Source organism: Microcebus murinus, chromosome 7 (genome assembly GCF_040939455.1).
Source record: "Microcebus murinus isolate Inina chromosome 7, M.murinus_Inina_mat1.0, whole genome shotgun sequence".
Taxonomy (NCBI): Eukaryota; Metazoa; Chordata; class Mammalia; order Primates; family Cheirogaleidae; genus Microcebus; species Microcebus murinus.
In genome coordinates this window covers 98427270-98454461 of record NC_134110.1, presented here as the reverse complement: position 1 = coordinate 98454461, position 27192 = coordinate 98427270, and the positions used below count along the sequence as shown (strand labels likewise).

The window sequence follows — 27192 nt, the reverse complement described above, 5'->3', positions numbered from 1 at the left end:
ACTGTCTTCCAAAGTGGCGTTACCATTCACATTTCTGTGAACGATGTATGAAAGTTCTTATTTCTTGCAATCCTCTTTAACACTTGTATTACCTTTTTTTTTTTTTTTTTTTTTTTTTTTTTTGAGACAGAGTCTCGCTTTGTTCCCCAGGCTAGAGTGAGTGCCGTGGCGTCAGCCTAGCTCACAGCAACCTCAAACTCCTGGGCTCGAGCGATCCTTCTGCCTCAGCCTCCCTGGTAGCTGGGACTACAGGCATGTGCCACCATGCCCGGCTAATTTTTTATATATATATATCAGTTGGCCAATTGATTTCTTTCTATTTATAGTAGAGACGGGGTCTCGCTCTTGCTCAGGCTGGTTTTGAACTCCTGACCTTGAGCAATCCGCCCGCCTCGGCCTCCCAAGAGCTAGGATTACAGGCGTGAGCCACAGCGCCCGGCCTGTATTACCTTTTTGATGATAGCCATTATGGTGGATATGAAATGGTATCTCACAGTGGTTTTCATTTGCATTGATTCTAATTACTTAATGATGTAGAGCATCTTTTCATGTGCTTACTAACCATTTATGTGTCTTTGGAGAAATTTCTATTCAAGTCCTTTGCTTATTTTTAATTGAAGTTTCTTTTTTTAAACATTTGCGGTAAAATTAATATAAAACTAACCATTTTTTAAATTTCAAAATATTAAGGGATACACGGGTTTTTATTACATGGATATCTTGTGTAATGCTTAAGTCAGGGCTTTTGGTGTGCTCATTATCAGAATAGTGTTCTTTGTACCAAATAGGTAAAATTAACTATTTTAATGTGAACACTTCATTGGCATTTAGTACATTCACAGTATTGTACAACCATCCCTACTATCTAGTTACAAAGCATTTTTATCAGCCCATGAAAACACCTAAACCCATAAGTAATCAAGTTCCACTCTTTCCATCTTGGAAACCTCTAATCTCCTTTCTGTCTCCATGAATTTGCCTATTCTAGACATTTCATATAAATGAAATCATACAATAAGTGACATTTTGTATCTGGTGTCTTTAACTTAGCATGGTATTTTTGAGGTTTATCTACTTTGGAGCATGTATCAGTATTTTAATTCCTTTTCATGGTGGATTAATATCACATTGTATGTACATTGGCCATATATCCATTCCTGGATCTTTGAATTATTTCCAGTATGTGTATATTAGCCAGATATCCGTTGATGGACATTTGAATTGTTTTAGCTGTTATGAATAGTGCCACGTGAACACTTCATTTACAAATATCTGAGTACCTGTTTTAAATTCTCTTGGATGTATACCTAGGATTGGAATTGCTGGGTTATGTGGTAATTCTATATTTAATTTTTTTTCATTCTGAGTTTATTAACATTCCATCCAGTTGAACTGAAATAATACATTGACTCCAACATTGGCAAGACACTGTGCTAATACTGAAATAAAACTGAATTAAATGCTTACATCATAATATTTATGATGTCAATAGAAATGTTAATAACTGTTTACCTTTACAAGCTAATTATACTACATGTAGATTTTTTTCCTCCAGAAAAGTTATTTTTATAAGAACAATACGTATTGCTAATCTTGTTTTTTAAATAAACTATGATTATACAGTTAATATTTCTATATAAAAGCATTAAGAGTCTGAAGCGTCAAAAAACGTTTGAAAGATACATCTCCATGTTCATTACTCTTTTATAACTGTGCTTTTGTCATATCTTCTGGTGTGTTTAAGATTTTGGTTAGCTCATCACCCTTCCAGCCAGTCTTTAACTTTGCTGAAGGTTAACATTCTGTGATGGAGCTACAAATTATCCAGGGGTGAAGACCCTGAGATGAGCTGGGGTGAGCGGGCTGGGCCTCAAGTGCTTTCGCTTCCAGACATCTCATGGAGATCTGTCCTGAATTTCAGGCTTTTACCGCTCTTTAAAGAGAAGCGTTGAGGGCAACAGAATCCAAATGAGGCCAGAATGTCATGGGGAAGCCATTTTGCTTCAACCAGTTTAAGACAGAAAATCTAAAATGAGAGGATTCTGATGGCATCAGGAAAGGTTCCAGGTGACCTAAAGCTTCAGATCCACTAATCCTTTCAGAGAAGAGAGAAACACAGGCACAAGGCACACCATTTTTTTCTTTATGAGGAAATGTAGTCTGGTTACATTGTCAGGAAAAAAAATCTGTCAAAACTAAATAGCTTCTGTATTTTTTTTACTTACAAATTTCTGAATTACAATGATCTGCACTCAATGAAACAACCACCACAGTTGCCCCTTGGTATCTGTAGGAGATTGGTTCCAAGACCCTCCCTCGGATGCTGGTATTTGAGGATGCCGAAGTTTCTGATATAAAATGATGGAATATTTGCATATAACCTGGAGACATCCTCCTGTATATTGGGGTGGTTTTTTTGCAATTAGCCAAATTGTAGAACACCTCCTGTATACATTAAATCATCTCTCAGTTATTTATAATACCGAATACAATGTAAGCACTATATAAATTATTACAATACTGTATTGTTTTTGTTTTCGTTTCTGGTTTTTTTGTTTCTGTTTTGAGACAGAGTCTCTCACTCTGTTGCCCCAGGTAGAGCGCATCATAGCTCACTGCAACCTCAAACTGCTCAGCTCAAGCATCCTGCTCCAGCCTCCGGAGTAGCTGGGACTACAGACATGCACCACCATGCCTGGCGCACTAATTTTTTTTTTTTTTAATAGAGACAGGGTCTCGCACTTGTTCAGGCTGATCTCAAAGTCCTGAGCTCAAATGATCCTCCCTCCTTGGCTTCCCAGAGTGCTAGGTTTATAGGTGTGAGCCACTGCACCTCGCCTGTATTGGTTTTTTATTTGTGTTATTTTTCATTGTTGTATTTTTTATTGTTTTTTAAAAATATTTTCAATCTGCATTTGGTTGAATTCATGAATCCAGAACCTACAGATACAGCTGGCTAACTGTATATGACATTAAACATCTACAGACTTGAAATGTAATCTTTGTTAAATGTTATCTCTGAAATTATTTCAGATGTAAACAATGGTATATAGTTTCATTATTTTCAAACAGGGTAAAATGCAATATACAATATTCAAGTAAAATTCACTGTGATTTATACACATATTATCTCTGTATCTTTCTGAAAGTCAAAGATATCTTTAAGAATGACACAAAAAGATAGGTAGCTGGAACTGTGTGGCCTCACTTCTTAAAAAATCTGACAAACCGGCTGAGCACGGTGGCTCACACCTGTAATCCTAGCACTCTGGGAGGCCAACGCGGGAGGATTACTCGAGGTCAGGAGTTTGAAACCAGCCTGAGCAAGAGCAAGACCCTGTCTCTACTATAAATAGAAAGAAATTAATTGGCCAACTTATATAGAGAGAAAAAATTAGCCGGGCATGGGGGTGCATGCCTGTAGTCCCAGCTACTTAGGAGGCTGAGGCAGCAGGATTGCTTGAGCCCAGGAGTTTGAGGTTGCTGTGAACTAGGCTGATGCCACGGCACTCACGCTAGCCTGGGCAACAAAGCGAGACTCTGTCTCAAAAAAAAAAAAATCTGACAAACCAGATTCAGTCCAGTCTTACAGCATTAGTATGAACATACTTCCAAAATTAGACATTTTTGCATTTCAGTTATTTGATTATTTGATGTAAATAATTGCATATAAAGTCAATAACTGCAAGGTAAGATTAACATCTTTATAATAACATAAAACATTAAATTAAAAAAATCAACCAAGGAAATCCACTCGCAATATAATGCATGTCCTTGTTGACAGCAGGGAAAGTGTATTGCACTGGTCCATGACTGTGGTTTGGGGAAGGTATATGAAGGAGCTTTAATCCTACATATCCAAAAGCTTCATCATCTGTTTTGGGCCTGCCCACTGCCCAAACTGGAAGCAAATTTTTCTCAATATGTAAGGGTAAATTTTTATAGGTTAGCCTCAGAACTTTTGTTTTTTCCTAATTGACTGCTGAGAGCTCCTTGATTTGAGACAGGAGTGGGATGAAAATTTAATATTTTAAACAGATTCCCTTTCACTGATTGATAATCAGTAAGTATTTACTGAGCATATACTAAGCACCTATATTCTGTGTCTAGCAGTGCTTTTTTAAAACCATAGGTGTGGGCTAGGATATTGTCTTTGAAAAACAATTACTAAAAAAGCTACAGCTTTATGCCAAAAGGCTAATGTGTTTCTTTAAAGGGTATTTGTAAGTGGGAGAACCCAGGTTGAACAGGCTTTTCCTCACTCAGGTGGCTTCTCCAGGTTTGCAGTTGGCAGGATTAGCCATAGAGGTTTCCTCCCCATCTTTACAATCCCTTATTGAAGTATATGCGTCGCAATCCAGAATGGGTCTCTCAGATCTTAGCTTGCAGCTCAGCCTCCAAGCTAGTCACAGACATGGAACTTTTCTGAGGAAACAGCACAACATAGGGGTATAGCAAACACCAAACAAGCCAACTAATCCAACTCGAATAGGCACACTCATCCATGGGAACCTCTTCAAAAGGGCCTTTTCTAAAGTGTGTTCATAATCAATGGAGGGCTGGCCATGCCAGGGGCTGCCAAGAGAATTCTGGGGATGACAACTTGTGTGACGACTTGCTTTGCAGCATTTGCCAGTTCTAAGCATTTCCCGTTTTCATCTGTGACAGGAATACCAACTTTAAGTTCCCTTTGCCTCATTAATGGAATATTAATGCAATTAGCAGCAGCTACGGCAGCAAAGGGAACAGAACGTCCTATCAGTGGTGAGACATGCTTGGTTAATGCATGAAGTCCTAGAGCTGTTGCTACAGCACCAGTTGAAGAAATGTAAGCCGTTCCCAATTCATTTACAGTGAGGGGAACATCTCCATGTCTGTTGGTGTAACTGACAGCAGCATTGAAGAACTGGGTAATCTATTGCCAGAAACACAGCTGGTGTAGTCCTATAAAATGCCATCGTACAACCTGTGATGCTCATGTTCATTAGAACCCAAGCTGACATTCTTCCCATTAAAATCTTTTCATCAGCGTCAGGGTGAAAAGCTGAATCCTGTAAGACCTGTAGGAACAATTCCTTGCCTGTAATCATGTACTACTTTTCTTTCGTTATCTAGTTTTTCATTTGTTAACAGAATATTCCTGGGGTCAATTACAGTGAAGAAATAATTGACTCATCCAACAGAAGTGCTTTGGTTGCATCAGGGTTCCTTCATGTTAGTGTTTGGTGGCAGTTCTCCAGACATTGTCCTGGGAGTTTAAAAGGATCTCTCTGGCTGCTGTGTGGAAAGCAGACGGTGGGGAGAGAAGAGTGGAAGCAGGAGGAGCATTGCAAAGTTACTCCAGTAATGCAGGAGAGAACTGATGGTAGCTCAGGCCAGGGTGGCAGCATGGAGGCTAAAAGAGGTGCTGGAATTCTGGATATTTTGTTGATGGCACAGTAGGACTTCTTGACACCGCTTCCTGGGCCACAACCCGAGCCACTTGCAAGTCCTTCTTGTGCCGCCGCCGCCGCCACCACCACCAATATATTTAATTTTTTGAGGAACTGCCAAAATTGTCCATAGTGACTGACCATTTTACATTCCCACCAACGATGTACAGTGGTTCCATTTTCTCCACATCCTTGCCAATTCTTGTATTTTCAAGTTTTTAAAAAATTATTTTTCCTTCTTCGTTGATACATAATTGAACATGTTAATAATGGGTTACTAATGGCCAGGCACAGTGGCTCGTGCCTATAATCCTAGCACTCTGGGAGGCGGAGGCAGGAGCATCACTTGAGGCCAGGAGTTCAAGACCACCCTGAGCAAAGCGAGTCCCTGGCTCTACAAAAAGTAGAAAATTACCCGAGCATGGTGGCATGTACCTATAGTCCCAGCTATATGCAAGGCTGATGCAGGAGGATTGCTTGGGCCCAGGAGTTTGAGCTTGCAGTGAGCTATGACGATGCCACTGCACTTTGGCCCAGACAACAGAGCAAGATTCTGTCTCAAAAAATAAAATAAATAAATAAATAATAAATAACGGGATACTGAGTGATACTTTAGTACATGTATACAAAATATAATGATCAAATGAGGACAGTTAAAACAGTTCTACAGAACACTAGAACTTATTCCTCCTATCGTTATTTTTATAGCCATCCTAGGGAGTATGAAGTGGTCATCTCATTGTGGTTTTGATTTGTATTTCCTTAACGGTGAGTGATGTTGAGCATCATTTCCTGGGCTGCTTGACCATTTGCATGTCTTCTTTGGAGAAATGTCTTTTCAAGTTTTTTGCTCATTTTTAAATTGGGTTGTCTTTTTGTATGTGAGTTCTAAGAGTCCTTTATGTATTGTGGATATTAGACTCTTATTAGATACATATTTTACAAATACTTCTCCCATTCTATGTCTTTTCACTTTCTTCGTAGTGTTCTTTGAAGCACAACCGTTTTTAGTTTTGATGATTTCTAATTTACTTATTTTTTCTTTGTTGATTATACTTTTGTTGTCTTATCTAAGAAACCGTTGCCAAGTCGAAGGTCACAAAGTTTTATGTATGTTTTCTTTTAGGAGTTTAATAGCTTTATCTCTTACATTTAGGTCTTAGGTCCAATTTTTATATATGGTGAGGTAGCAGTCCAACTTCCTTCTACTGCATGTGAATATCCACTTGTCCCAGCCACATTTGTTGAAAAGACTATTCTTTCCTATTGATTTGTTTTGGTACCCTTTTCAGAAATAAGTTGACAATAAATGGGAAGGCTTATTTCTGATTCTGAGTTGATTTATATGTCTGCTCTTACTCCAGTACTAGTTTTTCTTACTATTATTTTGTAGTACTAATAACTTTTGAAATTAGAAAGTGTGAATCCTCTAACTTTATTTTTTTCAAGATTGTTTTAGTGATGGGGTTGTCGGTTTCTGCAAAGTCAGCTAGGATTCTGATAAAGATTGTGTAGACAACTGTAGATCATTTGGGGGGAGCACTGCCACCTTAAAAATAGTAAGTCTTCCAGTATATGAACATGGGCTTTCTTGCCATTTATACAGATCTTCTTTAATTTCTTTCAATTTGTTTTGTAGTTTTCAGAGTAAAATCTTTAACATAGGCACATATATTTGCACACAATACACACATGAACTCATATACACTCACATACAAACATTCGTGTACATATGTACAACTCCTTGAATAGCCTAGCTCAGAGGTAAGTGTTATATAAGTGTTACTGTTAACACTATTGCTATTAATCTTTTATAAGTCCTTAACACTTTGGATAGAGGTGGATTAAAACAGGAAAATAATTAACAAAAGTATTTAATATTTATTTGCATCCTTTTTTATACAAGAAAGCTTAAATTGCTTCTACTTTATCCTTTAGTAAAGATAACATGTAAAAAGTATCTGGGAGGCCGGGCGCTGTGGCTCACGCCTGTAATCCTAGCTCTTGGGAGGCCGAGGCGGGCGGATTGCTCAAGATCAGGAGTTCAAAACCAGCCTGAGCAAGAGCGAGACCCCGTCTCTACTATAAATAGAAAGAAATTAATTGGCCAACTGATATATATATAAAAAATTAGCCGGGCATGGTGGCGCATGCCTGTAGTCCCAGCTACTCGGGAGGCTGAGGCAGGAGGATCGCTTGAGCCCAGGAGTTTGAGGTTGCTGTGAGCTAGGCTGACGCCACGGCACTCACTCTAGCCTGGACAACAAAGTGAGACTCTGTCTCAAAAAAAAAAAAAAAAAAAAAGTATCTGGGAGATTATAAAGTGTAAATAAGCAGGAAACTACATGTATAATATCCCATTTTTGTCAAATCTATATTTCTTAATTTATATGCAAGGGAAAAATCAGAAGGAAATGCATCAAAAGATTAACTGTTTATTTCTGGCTAGAAGGATTATGATGATTTACATTTTTTAAAATTTTTCCTGTATTCTGTTTTGAACATGTGTACATACATGAGAAAAGAATATTAATTAGAGTTACTGTTTTTAATAGCATCATAAGTATGCAGAGATATTAGACAACTGATTTACTTTATTCCTCTGAGCCTTTTTTCTTTGTATAAAATGTGAACTATATTGTCTGTCTTGCCACTTTATAAGCACATTGTAGTAAAGTTATAGAGAGATTTAAAAAAACCTATCTTTGGGAAATTGTAAAAAGCCCTGTGGAAACATATGAAAGAGCACACATTGCTGTTCAGAAATCATGAGAGATTATCTTTGTCCCTACTAAAGCTTAAATAACAGCTGTCAGGTAATTTCTAGGTTCATGGTGGTTTACTATCATTGATGGTCTACACTTTTAAGATATTTTAAGGATTTAACATTTATCTTGACAAATTTTTAAAGTACTGTTCTACTAATTTATTTGGATTTAAAAACAGTGTCTAATTGTATTATTCAAATAATTTTTCCACCAGGCATGGATGGGCAGAAGCCTTTGCAGGTATCAGAAGTTCACATATCAAATATATCTGCCCGCATGCGTGAGTATTTCTGATATTCAGGTTTGTGATTCAGTCTGGAGAAAAACAATTGTGATAGCTTTATCCTTACAGAAAAGTACTTGAATATAATTAATGTTTATCTTTTAAATATTCAATTTAAGAATAAAGATTAATAGGATTCCTGAAAACTAAAATGATCTCTTGATTAAATTGAAATATTTTTTTCTTTTTTGTTGAGAAATTTAAAATATTGCTCTCTTGCAGGTTAATTGAACGTAAAGCCATAAAAATTATTTTGGACATACAAATATCTGTAAAGTTCAAAAGATACCTGTGGGGTATCTCTGAAGGGAACTTACTAGTAAAGTCTATGAGAAATCTTTATGTTTATCACAGACCAGTCCTATACCGTCTTGTTTACTAGAGCTTTGTAGTAAGTTTTTTTTTTTTTTTTTTTTTTTTGAGACAGAGTCTCGCTTTCTTGCCTAGGCTAGAGTGAGTGCCGTGGCGTCAGCCTAGCTCACAGCAACCTCAAACTCCTGGGCTCAAGCGATCCTGCTGCCTCAGCCTCCCGAGTAGCTGGGACTACAGGCACGAGCCACCATGCCCGGCTGATTTTTATATTATATATATTAGTTGGCCAATTAATTTCTTTCTATTTTTTTTTATGGTAGAGACGGGGTCTCGCTCAGGCTGGTTTTGAACTCCTGACCTTGAGCAATCCACCCGCCTCGGCCTCCCAGAGTGCTAGGATTACAGGCGTGAGCCACCGCGCCCGGCCTGAGAAATCTTTATTATGTTGAGAATACTCTTGGATTTTATCAATTAGAGGCAATGTGATATACTGTGGAAAAATCTAATAGAGTCTAGTAGAGTCTAATAGATTTGATTTTGAATTATGGGCTGAAAATGTTTGTGGAATCAAAAAGAAACTAGTAGCTCATGCCTGGTAATCCTAGCACTCTGGGAGGTTGAGGCAGGAGGATTGCTTGAGACCAGCCTGAGCTAGAGAAGACCTCAGTGCTACAAAAAAATAGAAAAAACCTAGCCGGGTGTGATGGTGCGTTGTAGTCCCACCTACTCAGGAGGCTGAGACAGGAGCATTGCTTGAGCCCAGGAGTTTGAGGTTGCAGTAAGCTATGATGACACCACAGTGAGCTCTCTCTCTCAAAAAAAAAAAAAAAAAAGAGAGAGAGAGAGAGAGAGAGGAAAATATAGTAAGTTTTGAGTAAACTCAGAAAATCATTAAAATTAGCAAGTTTTAGGTCAAATGGTTGTTGAGAAGCAGTAGTCATGGAGAAGACAGAGGGCTTGGATACATGCTAGTAGGTTAGAAATTCATCCTCAGAAGTGGTGGTAGCATTAGAGTTGAGACAGATACATGAACATGAAAGAGGGGATTGTAAGAGGGAAATATTTCAGAAGATTAGATTACTTCTTCTTTTTGTCATGAAACAGAGGGGGTCTGTCTTATATCTGTAGGCTACACCTGAATACTGTGGCTAGGGTTGCCGTGTCATCACCTATTAATAGTATTCCGATCAAGCAAGACACAGACTTCTTGATTATGTTGGAGTTTCCACTGTATTGTTATTGTCCCAAGATTGAATTGCTTTAAAGCTATTTCCCATCTGGGGTAGTTTATATTCCCAAAGAAATTTTGAAACAGTTTTGTAACCTCTAAAATAGACTTATTTCGTGAAACAGAAGGATAGTTGTAAGATGTAGCTACAGTGTATTTATTTTTCTTTCCTTTTTACCTAGCTAAATTCAGATTATCCAGCATATTTTTAATCACAGATTTGAATTGGGTATAATGGGACACTTAGGCAAATTTTATATTTCTCTTATTCATTTAGAGGTCTCTTAATCAAGTAGGTATATAGCTAAGAACTAGAAAATAAGCAAAAATGTAATCTGAGCATATGGGAATTGATGCTACAATATCTGTGCAATAAATGTTCATTGTCCTTAGCTTCTTTCCAGAGTTTCATATTTTATACATTTCTAATTATTTTGGTTCCTGGTTTCCTTTCTCATGTCTGAGAAGTTAAAAGTATTAAGTAAGGGTGTTGAAAAAGGAAACATTTTTTATCATGCTTAGTCCTGCTGCTGCTGCTGCTGCTGTCTTCAGAACACATTTGAAGGGAATGGAGAAACAGTGTTCATACGTTAGCATTGTAGCATACAGTTTTGAGTGGGTTCACTCTGTTTTTGATTGATGGGATTTTGCTTTATTATTCTTATTTTGCTGTTTTCTCTTTCTCATGTAGGCCAGTTAGGCCTGTTACATTAAATATGAACATGGCTATGCCTACTTGGTAAGTAAGAATTTACTTATTCAATAAAAACTTTATATTACTTAATCTTTTATCAGAAGCACTTTTATTGTACAGTAGTTTTTAATTAATTATTTTTAAATTGCAAAGTTACATGATTAACTTTAACTTATTTTTTTATACTTTAGATTTGAGAGTAAATTTAAGGAGCTGTACACAGAAGTAGAGAAATAGGAGAGAATGAGTGAATAGAAATAATATGGGGAAATATCTCTACTGCTTGATAAACCTGTATTGATTTCAGTGACCAAACATTTGGATGATTCCTGTGGCATACACTCCTGTTAAGCCACAGCCTCATCACCCTTCCAATTTCTTGCTTTCCTTGAGAGCTGGCTAGTTTTTAAGGAAACCTCTTCCCTTTCAGCCCCCTCAAGATATTCTCACATTCCTTGTATACTTTATAGTCAGGAAGTAGAGTCAGTTTTTTGTGCTACCATGTGCTACTTCCAGACTATGACTTCTCCCTCTGTTCTCTCAGATCCTTGCCATTAGGTCTCTTAAAAAATGATGACATTGACATCTGACTGGTATTTTACTTTCCACTCAAGGTCCTGCCACTATTTTATCTTTTGGGTGACTGCAGGATCTAGTGTAAATGGCTCTTTTACAACCCCGACTGACTTGTTACTTCCTTGACCTCTTGTCTTCCCCAGGGACCAGGGACTTTTTCCTTCTCTCAACTTCAGGCATCCACAGCCATGCCTTGAGCTTTGTCATCTGAAGCTGCCCCACTTCTGAAGTCACTTAATTCAAACCTACTATGCATAACAATTGTTCACCCTTTGGGTTTGCTTCCCTGTTCCCACCCTGTTTGTTCTTAGACGTCATTAGGGTCTCCATTCTTGTGTCTTCTCGTCCCCTCTACTTTTCCCATCCATCCCTAACCCACCCATGCACTTTCCTTTTTACCCACTTTAGATTCCTTGGCAATTTTTACAAGTTTCCACCCATCTTGGCCTTTGGTTCTTTCATCTTCCCTATCTGTAAAAATCTTTATCCCAGAACCAGAATGTCTCCCTAATGTTGCCAGAGACCATAATGTAAACATATAACCTGATAGGGAGCTAGAAGGGCCGAAGGAAGGCTTCCCTTGATTTCTGGACTGAGGTATCTACAATGCATAATCAAAATGTTTTGTAGAATATGGATAACGATCAGTTTAAATTCCTATGTTCATTAGGCATGAGGTAGTACATGCAAGAGTGGCATGGCAAAGAAAAGTAATTATTCCATTGGATTGGCCTTGGATGCAATGAAAGAAATGAATAACTGGATTTTATTACAGACTTTTCGGGATTGTAGGCTGAGATTCCTGCTTGGATGTAAGATTGGCTAGGTAACTTCTTGGATTTTTCTTGCCCTAAAATTATTTGGCACTGTAACTTTTTAAGATAGAATCGGTATTCATTGGAGTGAAAGGAACGTACAGAATGTCAGGTCACATATTTAAGTAAATTATTTGGCTTCTGTAGGCATTTTAATTTGAGTTCCATGTTCCAGAGAGAATCTCTAGTTAGCTGCCCTTTTTATCCAAACTACCATGCATTTAGTAAAATATACTTATTAGAAAGAATAGATCTTCTTAGAATCCAGTGGTTCTTTTAAGATTTTGCCTTATTTTCCAGGTTTGATATTATTGGGCTTTCACCAGATTCTCAAGAAGATGAACCTGGAATTAAACATGCAGCAGAAAGTAGTAAGTACAGAATAGTTCTATAAAGACAAAATAATTCTTAAATATTTTTAAGTAGATTCAGTGGTCATATTGATACTGATTAAATATTACACATCTGATCTCAGTAGGTACTGCTGTCTCCTTCCTTTCTGATCACGATGTAATTTGTTTGCCTTGATGTCCATATGGACTCACATGACTATGGTTAGTGGAGGTGAGATAGATGGAGAGCAAGCTTTCTCCTCTGTCAGATACATAATAATTTTTCTTTGGACTGGTGCAGCAGCTCACACCTGTAACCCTAGCAGTCTGAGAGGCTGAAGTGGGAGGATCTCTTGAGCTTAGGAGTTTGAGACCAGCCTGAGCCCTGAACAAGAGAGAGACCTCATCTCTACCTAAAATAGAAAAAGTTAGGCAGGCTTGTTGTGGTGTGCACCTGTAGTCCTAGCTACTCAGGACACTGAGGCAGGAGGATTGCTTGAGCCCAGGAGTTTGAGGTTGCTGTGAGCTGGGCTGATGCCATGGCACTCTAGCCTAGGTGACAAGTGAGACTGTCTCAAAAAAAAAAAAAAAAAAAAGTTGCTTTCATTTACATAGGCAAGTGGAGAAAACAGCAGAATGTTTAATAGTTGTAGCCAGTGTTTTTTTAAAGAAGACTTGAAATAACAATGAAAATAATGATATAATGATAATAAACAATGAAAATGTTACTAATGAATGGTTTTAGTGTGGTAATAATAATAGGTACCACTGATTGAGCACTTAGCTGTTTACAAAATAGATGTTTCTTATAAGTCACCTCATCTAACAGCCCCATGAAGTGTTAGCTTTGCTTTGCAGAATCTGCAAAGCCTGGTCTATGGTTAAGAGTTCCTTCTCCTTTATGAACATGGTAATGCCATTTTTTTGTGGATGAAAATATAACACTGACTTAGAGCCAGGCATGGTGGTGCGTGCCTGTAGTCCTAGCTACTTGGGAGGCTGAGGCAGGCGGGTTACCCAGGAGTTCAAGTCCAGCCTGGACAACATAGTAAGACCTGGTCTCTTATAAAAACAAACTGTCAGAAAAAAATTTTAAAAAAAACAAAGAACAGTAACTTACTGGGAGATACCTAGTTTTTAAAAATGCATTGAAGCATCCTTTTCTTTTGCATGTATGTACTGAAATATTCACAAATCGAGCAGTGTGATAGACTTGAGAATAACCTGGGTGGTGACTCCTGCTGTATGCGGGCATGGGTGAAACAGGCCTGGCTGTGAATTGATAATTGCAGAATTGAGGTAGTGTGTACATGGGAGTCATTACATGGCTCTTTCTACTTTTATATTCGTTTGAGATTTTCTAAAATATGTTAAAACCCAAAACCAGTGAGATGCTTTTAATCTGTCTTTAAAAAAACTATTAAAATCTTTGAAACAGGGAAAAGACATTGTATATTTAGGAATGTCAAGCTAAGAACACGACTTTTTGGATCATCAAAAAATAGATCAAAGCTAGCATCCTACAGCTAGGATTTTGTCTAAAAATAATAGTTGATAGAAATAATAGTACGGGAGTGTTTGACCCGGTAGAAGACAGGGAGGGCGGGCCCCGTGGAGAAGACAGGCAGGCCTGGGAACCCCAGAATGAAATAGTCTGTCTTGACCATAGAGTTGGCCTATGAAATGCTCATTTCTTTCCAATCTGAAGTAATGGATTATTGGGGAGAATTAGGGTCAGACTCAGAGCGGAAAGAAAGGACCAAGAGAATGTGCTGTTGAACACAGGCAAGTGTGCTCGGTTTAGGTTGTCAGGAGTGCCTGGTGCCCTTGCCTGGGGTAGAAAGTGACTGGAATTAGAACCCCCTACTCCACAGTTGGCTGCTGTCACTGTAGTTTGTGAAAATACCTTTAGCCTAGCTGGTTGGTTAACCGTGGAGAGTCAATCTGTGTGAAACTGAGGGAGGATGGGCCCCAGAGCTCCCTGGCTGGCTGCTGACGCTCCCCAGGCCCCATCTCAGCGGCCCTCCTCCTCTCCCTCACACCTCGGGGCTGTTTCTGCTCCTTCTGCGACTTCTCTCCAGCCAGGGCTGTGCAGTCCCCTGTAATAAACCCCTTATACTTCCAGTGGTTCTTTAATTTCTTAAGTCTCCTTTACTAGTCTCTAACTTGCTGTCCCATACTCTAGTTAGAGAGCCTATTATAACTAAGAACCAAATTTTGTGGGTTTTTTTAATTTTTATTTTTATACTTTTTTCTTTTATAAATATTAAAATTTTATTCTTTAAATTATAAAAAAATTTTTTTCTCTTTCTTTTTGGACATTTCGGGTGTAAATAGGGAACCAAATTTTGTATAAAACAAAAATAAGTTTAATTTGGGCATTTGGTTTTTTGTGGTATTTTAATAAAAGTAGATTTTTTGGTTTTTTGATCAAAAAAGGAAATATAAAGTTGTAAATTTTAATCTTAAAAATGAAACTCTGCACATATGTAAAAATTTAAAGGAGATATATTTGTAAAAGACACATTTGTTCCAAAAACACAGGACTGATTATAGAGAAAAAGAAAATTTTAGGAGTTATCAAATATTTTTATGATGTGTGTCAAATATTTTACAGAAACAAAACTACTAATTTGGAAAATTTCCCCATACAGGAAAAATTAATGCTGTGATTTTTTTTTTAATGGAATGAACAGTTTTAAACACTTAACTATGTCCAATTTTAAAATGACAACTTTTAGGTGCAAATGCCTATGGTCCCATAGATGAGCCAAAGGTGGGGTAATAACTGTATATTTTTAAAAATCCATCTCTTGATGAGAGAAAGAATACAAAGCATTTGACAAGAAATTTTGAAGTTTTAGTTTAAGCAACACCTGCAAAATCTGAGAAATTTGATAATGCAAATATGTTTTAATTTTGTATTGTAAAGCTTTTGGCTCATTTCTACCTTAAATATTATTTGTGCTTTTCTATTATTAATTTTTTCTTTCTGTAAATTGTATCAGTGGGCTTAACTGTGAAAGTATTGCTGATTAGCTTTCATGTTGTTTTTAGTAAAGGCTTTGATAGATCAAGAGGTGAAGAATGGCATTCCTTCTAACAGAATTATTTTGGGAGGATTTTCTCAGGTAAGATAAATTTTGGGTGGTATGTCAGTACCATCAGTATGTTTATCTAGAAGTCTGTGGTTTCAGTGCTCTTTCTATGGAGCAGTTTTCCATAGAAAATGGAAGATGTTATAAGATCTTGACTGTTGGCTGGGAGTGTGGCTCACGCCTGTAATCCTAGCACTCTGGAAGGCCAAGGCAGGCAGATTGCTCGAGGTCAGGAGTTCGAAACCAGCCTGAGCAAGAGCAAGACCCCGTCTCTACTAAAAATAGAAAGAAATTAATTGACCAACTAAAAAGATATATATACAAAAAATTAGCCAGGCATGTAGTCCCAGCTACTCGGGAGGCTGAGGCAGTAGGATTGCTTGAGCCCAGGAGATTGAGGTTGCTGTGAGCTAGGCTGATGCCATGGCACTCACTCTAGCCTGGGCAACAAAGTGAGACTCTGTCTCAAAAAAAAAAAAGAGAGATCTTGACTGTTATACTTACCTTTAATGTTGGATTACATTTGAATGGACTGGAACTAATTAATTGCTACTTCATACACTCTTATGCTTTTGTTGTTTTCTGTCATTTTAGCAGTAGCCTGAATGTAAATACATTCCAGGTTGCTGGGATGTATTTTCTCAAAATAATCATAACACACATGTAATTAGGTTTCTAAGTTAACATATTTTCTGTTAAGCAGAATTCCACTAACAACAGGCATAAGTCCCCTGTTCAAGGAGGAAACTGCTGATAGGAACAGAAAGGTAGAATACAAGAGAGTGTATTCCTGTCTTTGCCATGTAAAATGGGTTTTAGATATAAATATGTCATGTTTATTTTTGGCATCTGTTTGCCTGTCTGTACTTTTTCTCCTTCCTTCATCCTTTCTCCACAGACACTGTTTCTTCACAATCACCTTCTCTCTGTACTGCAGCATATCACGTTTGCTATGGACCCATCTCCAGAATGCTCTAGCTCCTAATCTGTAAATCTTCCAAATCAACCACTTTGTGTTCAGACCATCTTCATTAGGGAAATGTCAGAATTCTGGGATCATTTAGAAGATAGAATTCAATGGGAAGATGTGTTGTTAATACAGTGCAGTAAACAAAGGTGTTATTGAGTTGGTGGTTGTTGAAATTTATAGGTAATGTACATTCTAATACACACTATGATGTAAACATAGGGACAAAAAATTGATGATTGATTCAAAATAGGAAGTGCATATAGGAGTCTGTATATTTGATAATCATTTATTATAATGTACAAAAACCAACCTCCTACTCCTAATACCTTATGCAAGAACGATTAAGCTGTTAGGGCATCATATCAAGAAAAATGAGGATGAAAATGAAGGAAGGCCTCAGAAACTAGGTAGGACTTGGAAAGCTGGCAGGACTGTCTTTCTAGCTTTTGTCTCTGTTTCTCTGTCTTGGTTGCCTCTCCATTAGCAGTTGGTCCTGCTAGTTGCTCCATTAGCAGTTGGCTATTGCAGCCTATATATTTTCCATCTCTTGAGTTTACATGTTATAGTTCCAGCCACACAAAAAGACTGGCAGTCACTGAATCCCAATTCCACATGCTGGGAGAAAGAATATCACTATCTGGGGCAAGAAAGAATCTTATGTCCCCGTGTGGTGCATTGACCCATAGGCACAGTCAGAGTGACGGGGTGTCTGGATGGCTGGCAGGAGTAATAGTTCCCAGAACACAGGGTCTTATGAGCTGGGAAGGCAGATAATCTAAAGGTGTCTGCTTCTTAGTCCTTACTATCTTGAATTCCTGTATTAGAAAATAATACCAACTTAAGATGACATTGGATTTTAGGCCTAAAACTTTGTAGAAGAGCAAAATAACTATAAATTCAGAATATCCCTAAGGCACATTATAAACGCAACAGTTTAGTGTGCCGTGAACTATGTCTCTACCAGTCGGTGAGTATGTCCTCTTTGGTGTAAAGAACCATGTCCTTTAGTACACAGTGGTGTGTGTATGAATTTCTGCTATTTGCGTGCTTTGGCTTTCATCAGCCACTGAGTTTGATTTTTTTTTTTAATGGATATCATTAATAACAAGAAATCTCATAAGTTGCTGTTGTGTCTGTTCCACTGACTTTCCCTGCTTGTTTTTTCAGGGAGGAGCTTTGTCTTTATATACCGCTCTTACCACCCAGCAGAAACTGGCGGGTGTCACTGCACTCAGTTGCTGGCTTCCACTTCGGGCCTCATTTCAGGTAGCCTGCTTGATGCATGTAACCATGAGAAATGCTGAGCTAAGAGGTAGCAGATGGTGTTACGTCATCCTTTTTTATAAATCAATAAACTTTATTTTTTACAGCAGCTTTAGTCTCACAACAATATTGAGCAGAAAATACACAGTTCCCACATATCCCCGTCCTCACACAGGGACAGCCTCCCCACTTTTGACATTGCCCAGCCCAGTAGCACTTTGTTATAGTCGGTGAACCTACACTGACACATCGTAATCACCCAAAGTTCATAGTTTACAGCAGTCATCCTTTGTTAAAAAGAATTTCCTTAGATTTTTTAATTATTATTATTATTATTGAGACAGAGTCTTACTCTGTTGCCCAGGCTACAGTGAGTGCCATGGCATCAGCCTGGCTCACAGCAACCTCAAATTCCTGGGCTCAAGCAATCCTTCTGCCTCAGCCTCCTGAGTAGCTGGGACTATAGGCATGTGCCACCATGCACGGCTAATTTTTTCTATACTTATTTTAGTTGACCAATTAATGTCTTTCTATTTTTAGTAGAGATGGGGTCTCGCTCTTGCTCAAGCTGGTTTCGAACTCCTGACCTTGAGCGATATGCCTCCTCGGCCTCCCAGAGTGCTAGGTTTACAGGCGTGAGCCACCATGCCTGGTCCGGCCTTATATGTTTTTTGTCTTTTTTTTTTTTTCTTATTTCTTTTGTTTGTTTGTTTCCTCACATGCTAATGTGTACACTGAAACTTAGATGTTTTTTGAGATAGTATCTTGCTGTGTTGCTTGGGCTAGAGTGCAGTGACGTCATCATAGCTCACTTTAACCTCAAATTCCTGGCCTCAAGTGATCCTCCTGCCTCACCCTCCCAAGGTGCTAGGCTTACAGCCATGTCCTTAAACTTTTGTGATGTTTACTAGGTTTTATCTGTGCACTGTTCTCTTTATTGTGGATTACATATATGGGGTAAGAAGTAAGCCTTACTGTCATAAATCTTATATTTGCAGGGTTTGATGTATTTTAGGATAGATAAGAAAATTAGTACTATTTTTTTCTTCTTTTTTTTTTTTATTTTACTTTATTTCACAGTATTATGGGGGTATAGATGTTTTCATTGCATAAATTGCTTTTGTAAAGTTTGAGTCAAAGTTATAAATGTGCCCCTCACCCAGATAGTGTGCATTGTACCCGTTAGGTGTGAGTTTACTCTTCCCTTCTTCTACCCCACCCCACCCTCCGCTTAATTTCCAGTTAATGTTATTTCCATATGTGCACATAAGTGTTATTCAATTAGTTCCAATTTAATGGTGAGTACAGTGTGTTTGTTTTTCCATTCTTATGATACTTCACCTAGAAGAATGATCTCCAGTTCCATCCAGGTTAATAAAAGAGATATTCACTGTTTTTGTGTGGGTTTTTTATGGCTGAGTAGTACTCCATTGTACACAGATACCACATTTTACTAATCCACTCATGTATTGATGGGCACTTGGGTTATTTCCACATCTTTACAATTATGAACGGGTGCAAGTATCTTTTCTTATAAAATGTCCTTTTTTTCCTTTGGGTAAATACCCAGTAGTGGAATTGCTGGATCAAATGGTAGATCTACTTTTAGTTCTTTGAGGTATCTCCATACAACTTTCCATAGAGGTTGTACTCAGTCTGCAGTCCCACCAACAGTGTTTTTAAGCATCCACACCAGCATTTGTTGTTTTGGGAATTTTTGATAGAAGCCATTCTCACTGTATTTAGGTGATATTTCATTGTGGTTTGATTTGCATTTCCCTGATGATTTAGAGACACTGAGCATTTTTTTCATGTTTGTTGGCCATTAGTCTGTCTTCTTTTGAAAAGTTTTTTCTGTTTCATGTCTTTTGCCCACTTTTTAATGGGCTTTTTGTTTTTTTTCTTGCTGATTTACTTGAATTCTTTGTAGATTCCAGTTATCAGCCCTTTACTGGATGTGTAGCATGTGAATATTTTCTCCCATTCTTTAGGTTTTCTATTCACTCTATTGATTGTTTCCTTGGCTGTGCAGAAGCTTTTTAATTTGATCAGGTGCTATTTATTTATTTTTGTTGTTGCTGTGATTGCTTTGGGGGTCTTCTTCATAAATTCTTTGCCTAGGCCGAGGTCTATGAGTTTTTCCAACATTTTCTTCTAGAATTTTTAAAACATAGAAATAATTTAGGCCAGGTGTGTTGGCTCATGCCTGTAATCCCAGCACTTTGGGAGGCCAAGGTAGTAGGATCACTTGAGGCTAGGAGTTTGAGACCAACCTGAGCCAACAAAGTGAGACTCCTCATCTCTACAAAAAAATTAAAAAGGAAAAATTTAGCCAGACACAGTGGGGTGCGCCTATAGTCCTACCTACTTGGAAGGATGAGGCTGGAGGATCACTTGAGCCCAGGAGTTTGAGGTTCTAGTGAGCCATGGTGATGCCACTGCACTGTAGCTCAGGCAACAGAGCAAGACCCTCTCTCATAAATGAATGAATGAATGCCTGGCATTATGCTTTATACATTTGAATAAATAATACTACTTTTTGTTTTGTTTTTTTGCAGGGTCCTATCAGTGGCCCTAACAGAGATATTTCTATTCTCCAGTGCCATGGAGATTCCGACCCTTTAGTTCCCATGACGTTTGGTTCTCTTACTGCTGAAAAACTAAAAACATTGGTAAATCCAGCTAATGTAACCTTTAAAACCTATGAAGGCATGATGCACAGTTCATCTCAGCAGGTAGGTGTGTGGAATCACTGATCACAGCCATAGTTGTAGCTTCTTTCATGTGATATGTTCAAGATAAATAACATTTGACTGCTTGGGGATTTAGAGAGTAGTTAATTAATGAATTTATATTGAATCATACGTTAGCAGGTCATTAGATAAAAGTTCATTTAATTTAAATATCTACTGATTACCTGTTACATATAAGCACTGTACATAATTTAAAGATAAACAATAAACATTCCCTTTTGTTAAAATTTAAAATAAATTAAAATGTAATAGGGGGAACCTTAAAATCTGTACCCCCATAATATGCCGAAATAAAAAAAAAAATGTAATAGGGGGAGAAAGATGCATATCCAGGTAACTGTATGGAACATAGAATGTGATATGTGTTATATTAGAAGTTTTCAAAAAGTGCCCTGGAAAACTGAGAAGAGTGAGATTAATTTCATGAGGCACTGAGATCATGGTGAAAGAGCTAGATTTTGAAGGATGGTGGGATTTGGATATCAAGTGTACAGGGAAAGAACTGTTAAACAGAAAGGCAAGCTGTCCGGTTTGCCTAGAGTCTTACAAAAAGCCGAGTGTCACAGGACAGAAGACATAGGGAGCAGAGACTCGATCGTTGAGAGCTTTTATGTCATTCTGATGAGGCCTTCTTCTCTAGGCAGCAGGAAGCCATTAATTTTTTTGATCCAAGTGATAAGTGGTCTAATCTATATTCTAGAGACAGGTGAGGCAGAATTGAGTAGGATTTAGAGATTAATTCTATGGGATAGGAAAGAAGGAAGTATCAAAGTGGCCTCGGATTTCTAACTCAGATGACTAAGAAGATGCTACCATAAAGTAGGTAAATAAAATTCCATACAAGGAATTTTGGAGTAAAGGAAGGTGATAATACGGAGTTTAGTGATGTATTGAGATTGACCTATCCCCATGATATCAAAAGAGAATGTTGGAAATACTTCTCTGAAGCTTAAGCCTGAAAGTGGAGATTTGGAATAATTACTAATATTGTTATCAATGGAGAATTATCTTAGCACAGGAGGCTGAAGCAGGAAGACCTCTTGAGCCTGGGAGTTTGAATCCAGCCTGGGCAACATAGCAAGACCTCGTCTCTAAAAAAACATTACCTTGGGAGAATATCATGAGAAGAAAAACTGAGGGATAGAACTTTGGAGATACGTTAAGATTTAGGCTAAGAAGAAAAGAAGTTAGGTATTGAGAGTATGGGAGAGAGAATTTCAGAGTGGGAAGGAGCAATGTCATGTATTTCAGAGAAGGATTAAGGAGAAATAGGCCAGGAAGAACTGTCTAATTTAAGCCACCTATAACCTTGATGTTTGGGGAGGTAGCGCCAAACTGTAATGGACTGTGAGGTGGATAGGGAAAGGAAGAAGTAGAGGCAGCGTGTATAGACCTTTTGAAAGGATTTTGATAAAGTGGGAGAAGAGTAGGAAGTCTTCTTTTTTAAAAAAATTTATTTTTTTATTTAAATAGGTTTTAAGGGGTACAAGTGTTTTTTTGTTACATGGCTGAATTGTATAACAACGAAGTCTGGGCTTTTAACAGAGCTTCATAAAGGCTCTGTACACAAGTCTTTATGTAGTCACACTGGAGGCCACTGGACTGAATGAACAGGAACAGAAGGTGAGGAGAGAGGACAGCAGGAGGTGGTATCATAGGAAACTGTTTAGGACTTCAGGGTGTTGTGCAATAGAACACTTTCATGCTGTGGCTCTTTTCTGAGTGACTAAATTAAAAGATTGAAGGCTTGCCGCATTCCTAAGTTTTGGAACTGTGAGGCGAAAGCCTTGAAATACAAGAGCTGGTAACAGAAAGTGAGTTTGAAGGAGGTGAGAAATCTGAGCTAAGTGCAGGAGGCTTCTAGGAGAAAGTTTCTTCTATGATAGATTTTCTTTCTTTCTTTCTTTCTTTCTTTCTTTCTTTCTTTCTTTCTTTCTTCCTTTCTTCCTTTCTTCCTTCCTTCCTTCCTTCCTTCCTTCCTTCCTTTCCTTCCCTTCCTTCCCTTCCTTCCCTTCCTTCCCTTCCTTCCCTTTTCTTTCCTTTTCTTTCCTTTTCTTTCCTTTCCTTTCCTTTTCTTTTCTTTTCTTTTCTTTTCTTTTCTTTTCTTTTCTTTTCTTTTCTTTTCTTTTCTTTTCTTTTCTTTCTTTTCTTTCTTTTCTTTCTTTCTTTCTTTCTTTTTTTTTTTTTTGACAGGATCTTACTTTGTTGCCCAGACTAGAGTGTGTACCATGGTGTCAGCCTAGCTCACAGCAACCTCAAACTCTTGGGCTCAAGCATTCCTACTGCCTCAGCCTCCCGAGTAGCTGGGAATACAGGCATGCACCACCATGCCCAGCTAATTTTTTCTATATATATATATTAGTTGGCCAATTAATTTCCTTCTATTTATAGTAGAGACGGGGTCTCGCTCTTGCTCAAACTGGTTTCAAACTCCTGATCTTGAGCAATCTGCCCGCCTCATCCTCCCAGAGTGCTAGGATTACAGGCGTGAGCTACCGCGCCTGGCAGATAGATTTTTGATATATTAATGTTCAGATCTTTCCAGACACATTTTAGGTACATGCTCTCCCAAGTTGTTGCTTGGATGTTATTAAAAACACACAGTCCTTTAGCATTTCATTCAAATGAGGGAATGATAAAAGCTTGGCTTTTTCACTGATATTTAGTTGTCAGTAATTGTATGTTTACTGAGACTTCTTGGTATAGGTTCTGTCACTTCTAAACCTCCCTGTGTCCCAGTGTTTTAAGTATAGGAAAATGCAGACCATTTCTATGGAACTAGATAGTAGATGGGAGCTATCATTTCAATGCATGATAATAATATCATCATAGGAAGTGTTCTGAGATTTCTATTCAGACTCATTTCTTTTTTAATGTCTTTTTATTTAATTGTAGTATTAAAAATATGGTTTTCACCTTCCCTGTGTACCCCATGGATTAGGTTAGTGGCATTTTAGTGGGGATTTAATTTCTGATTTATATAACTGCTTATTAAGCCACTTTATTCCAAACAGGAAATGATGGATGTCAAGCAATTCATTGAAAAACTCCTACCTCCAATTGATTGACGTCACTAAGAGGCCTTGGTAAGAAGTACACCAGCATCATTGTAATAGAGTATAAACCTTTTCCCGTGCCCAGTCTCCAAACCTCTGATGTTTGCAGTGTTAAAATGTTTTGCAAATACACGCCAGTGACACAGACTAAATAATGTCTCCTCATGGGAAATTTATGATCTTTTAAATTTCTATACATGTATTCTTATGATCCAGAATATTACTAGTATTAAGGTGAAGCAGCTAGCTTCTTTTTTCTCAAATGTAATTCAGCAAAATAAAAAATACTACAACCAGATTTTTTTATTACATCATTTGAAAACTACTAGTATGCTTAATGAAAATTTGTTCAGGTATAAACAAGCAGTTAAGATATAAACGATTTATGCATGCTGTGACTTAGTCTATGGATTAATTCCCAAATTGCTGAGTCACCATGCAGTGTCTGCATTTTTATATGTGTATTCCTATATACATAATGATTGTAATACATAGAATGAGGGTGGTATTAGATTATCCCTAATAATAGGGATAATGCTTTTTAATGTCAATAAAGAGTAATATGGCTCTCTTCAATCAGTGACCCTTTTATTTTGGGACCAGGCTTTTCTTTTCCCTGACATCATTTCTATTTAATATTCTTTTCTCCTCTCAAGAAAAAAATGTTCTTTCTTTATTGTACTTCATAGCCGACTAAATATTGCCTCCCTGCCATAGACATCTACTGTCAATATATCACAATATATCACAGAAATGTGTCATAAATCACATTCTGATTCACAGACATAAGGTATCAAAATCTACACTTTATAAAGAAACCATACATTGCTTAAAACTTTCTGCACTACTTATTTCAAACAGCTATACTGTAGTCCAAATTTAAATCTATTTAGTTAATAGACAATTCAATCCCCATAACAAGAATAATTCTGTGGTTTTATTTTTTCTGTAAGCAACTGAAAGAATAATTATATTCTGGTATGTTCTGCAGTGTTTAAGACTGATCTTAAAAACTAATTTTTAAGATGATTTGGTCTCCTTGTAGCACAGAGTTTAAGTTTACTTATTTTGTACATATGTTTGAAACCAACTACTGTGGAAAACGAGCAATCATGCATTGTAGGATGTTTAGTGAAAATAAATAATAATGTAAAAATGAAAATGAGCAATCCATTAAAAAATTTGCTTTATTTTTATCTGCCAATGGACTTATTTGAAATTTTCACTTTAGTCAGTGATATTTCTTTTAAAATTAGTTTTGTGTGAATATAAAAATAGCAATCATTTGATTTTAAATAGTCAAAATTTCTAGGTTACTAGTAAAAATTATTTGAAAACAAATTTGTGAGTAATAAAGGTTAGTCACATGTGTGATGTATGATGTGATTACCATGCAGTTTAGCAAAAATATATGCTCTATATTTCTGAACTGTTAATTTTTCTGCTGTATTCTCATTGACCAAAAAATGTTAAGAATGCATCTTTATAACTGGGTGCTACCTGATAATGGAAATAATTTAGTAATGGACTATATAGGATGTCAATAATGAAGCCATATGTTTATGTCTGGATTTAAAATTGTAAACAATCATTTGCTAAGTCATTTTGCTTTACCTTGAAGAACATAAACTGTTGTTTCAGTTATACAATCAGCAAGATCTTATTTATGGCAAGAAATATTCCGTTGAAATGTTGTGCTGTGACATGGGAAAATGTAATGTTTTTCATGGTTTCTATCAATGTGAAATAAAACTTAATTCTGACTTTTCTGTGACTTTTTTTTTGAGTATTATTTTAACATTTGGGTTTACCTTGAATGAATGTCTGTAATAAAAATAATTTCTGTTATTTTGTTAAAAATAACAAAATAATCACAAGGGTAGACATATGGAGAGATTTTGATGATGGTGTGGTTGGTTTAGAATGGAACCAGGCATGGGAAATAATCTAATGTTATTCAATTTTAATCTACTAAGAAAAGATTTCCCAAATTTGGTTTTCAGTGTCTCTAACCTGTTTTAAAAGTTTTAATTGGTGTTTTCCTTTTGTCTTTAATGTAGTATTCATTGGGATTTTTTAAATTAGTGTCATAAATCAGTTATCCAGATAGTTTTTTTTTGTTTGTTTTTTTGTTTTTTTTTTTAATTTTTTTTTTTTTTTGAGACAGAGTCTCACTTTGTTGTCCAGGCTAGAGTGAGTGCCGTGGCGTCAGCCTAGCTCATAGCAACCTCAAACTCCTGGGCTCAAGCGATCCTCCTGCCTCAGCCTCCCGAGTAGCTGGGACTACAGGCATGCGCCACCATGCCCGGCTAATTTTTTATATATATATCAGTTGGCCAATTAATTTCTTTCTATTTATAGTAGAGACGGGGTCTCGCTCTTGATCAGGCTGGTTTTGAACTCCTGACCTTGAGCAATCCGCCCGCCTCGGCCTCCCAAGAGCTAGGATTACAGGCGTGAGCCACAGCGCCCGGCCCAGATAGTTTTTTTCTTCCTATTTCACCATTGACTTATGACTTTTACCAATACAGGAACCCTTTCTGTTCTATTAAGCAGTCCTTCAGTTTATTAAAGTGACCAGCTCTTTTGAGTCTGCTTGTTCTATGTGTAGACAGTCCTGATGGTAAGAAAGTTCTGTACCAAAAATAACGTCTCTAACTTCAACCCTTTTTTTTTAGATTATCCACCACAGCAGCACCTTATTTCATATGATAATCTTTATTTCATCATCTTTTTGAAAATATTGTGTTCATAATTAAATGTGGTCAGAGCTTGGTGCTGTTACTATCTATGTACCAACAGATAATAATAGTTGAGTGTATATGTAAATAAATTCAAAATTTGTCTGCTGCTGCACTCAGTCTTACTGCCACCTTTTAAAAGCAGATATACTTTTAAACCCTCCTAACAAGTATGATTTTATTTTGTAGAAATTACTAAAAAGTGAAAATGTAATTTGTTAAATGTTTAATATATTCCAGGCACTATACTAAGCATTTTATATCGTTTATCCATATAATCCTGTCACCACCTTATCTCCATTTTATAGAAGAGGAAACTGATGTCTAACAAGGTAAGAAATGTTTTCCCCTGATTAGAAAGGTCTGACTAATTCCATGGTCTTCAGTGCCTTGCTCTGTGCCCCAGTGGGCACACACAAAAAATGTATATTTCATATAATACAGAACACCTAGAAATGGCTGAGTAAAACTATGATATTAATAAAAATCAGCTCATCATAAAAAAAATTGCAATCTCCAGTGACCAGAGGGAACTAAAAGGAAACTAAAAACCCATGTAGCACACTTCCCATTGGGGTTTTGATGAGTAAATAATTCATTATAAAGCCAGGACCCTTGAACTAGGACAAAAAATAATCTAATCAGCACAGAGAAGTGAAGGGAAGCATCTCTGCTTTGGCCTGAGCTCTGGCTTGGGAGAGGCAGGGAACCTTCCCTTGAAATGTTTTAACCAGAAGCTTGTCTCCAGGTGTTTAGATTTTGAATTTATACTATTTATTTGGTCTAGCAACACAGACCTTTATGTTAGTGTCAAAAATCTCCCTGAACTGGCTCTGCTCCTCAGGCCCCTGGAAGAGGCAAACACAGATTC

The 27192-nt window shown here is 37.3% G+C and overlaps 1 protein-coding gene and 1 pseudogene across 3 annotated transcripts in view; one reads left to right on the top strand and one right to left on the bottom strand.

The window, feature by feature from the left end:
• The window catches only part of LYPLA1 (lysophospholipase 1), a 37207-nt gene extending 13472 nt beyond the window's left edge, over window positions 1-23735 (top strand). Inside the window, exons 3-9 of one of the 3 annotated variants that reach the window (XM_012789278.3) lie at window positions 8415-8480; window positions 10715-10762; window positions 12409-12479; window positions 15498-15571; window positions 17676-17774; window positions 20372-20506; window positions 23539-23735. In XM_012789278.3, the coding sequence (XP_012644732.1) occupies window positions 8415-8480; window positions 10715-10762; window positions 12409-12479; window positions 15498-15571; window positions 17676-17774; window positions 20372-20506; window positions 23539-23592 (547 nt within the window). In that variant the 3' untranslated portion in view covers window positions 23593-23735. Of the gene's footprint in view, window positions 1-8414; window positions 8481-10714; window positions 10763-12408; window positions 12480-15497; window positions 15572-17675; window positions 17775-20329; window positions 20507-23538 lie in introns of all 3 variants that reach the window. The other 2 variants (XM_012789277.3, XM_012789279.3) reach the window with 2 other exon arrangements.
• Window positions 4281-5127, bottom strand: LOC105884898 (sideroflexin-1 pseudogene; annotated as a pseudogene).
• Window positions 23736-27192: the final 3457 nt, after the last annotated feature.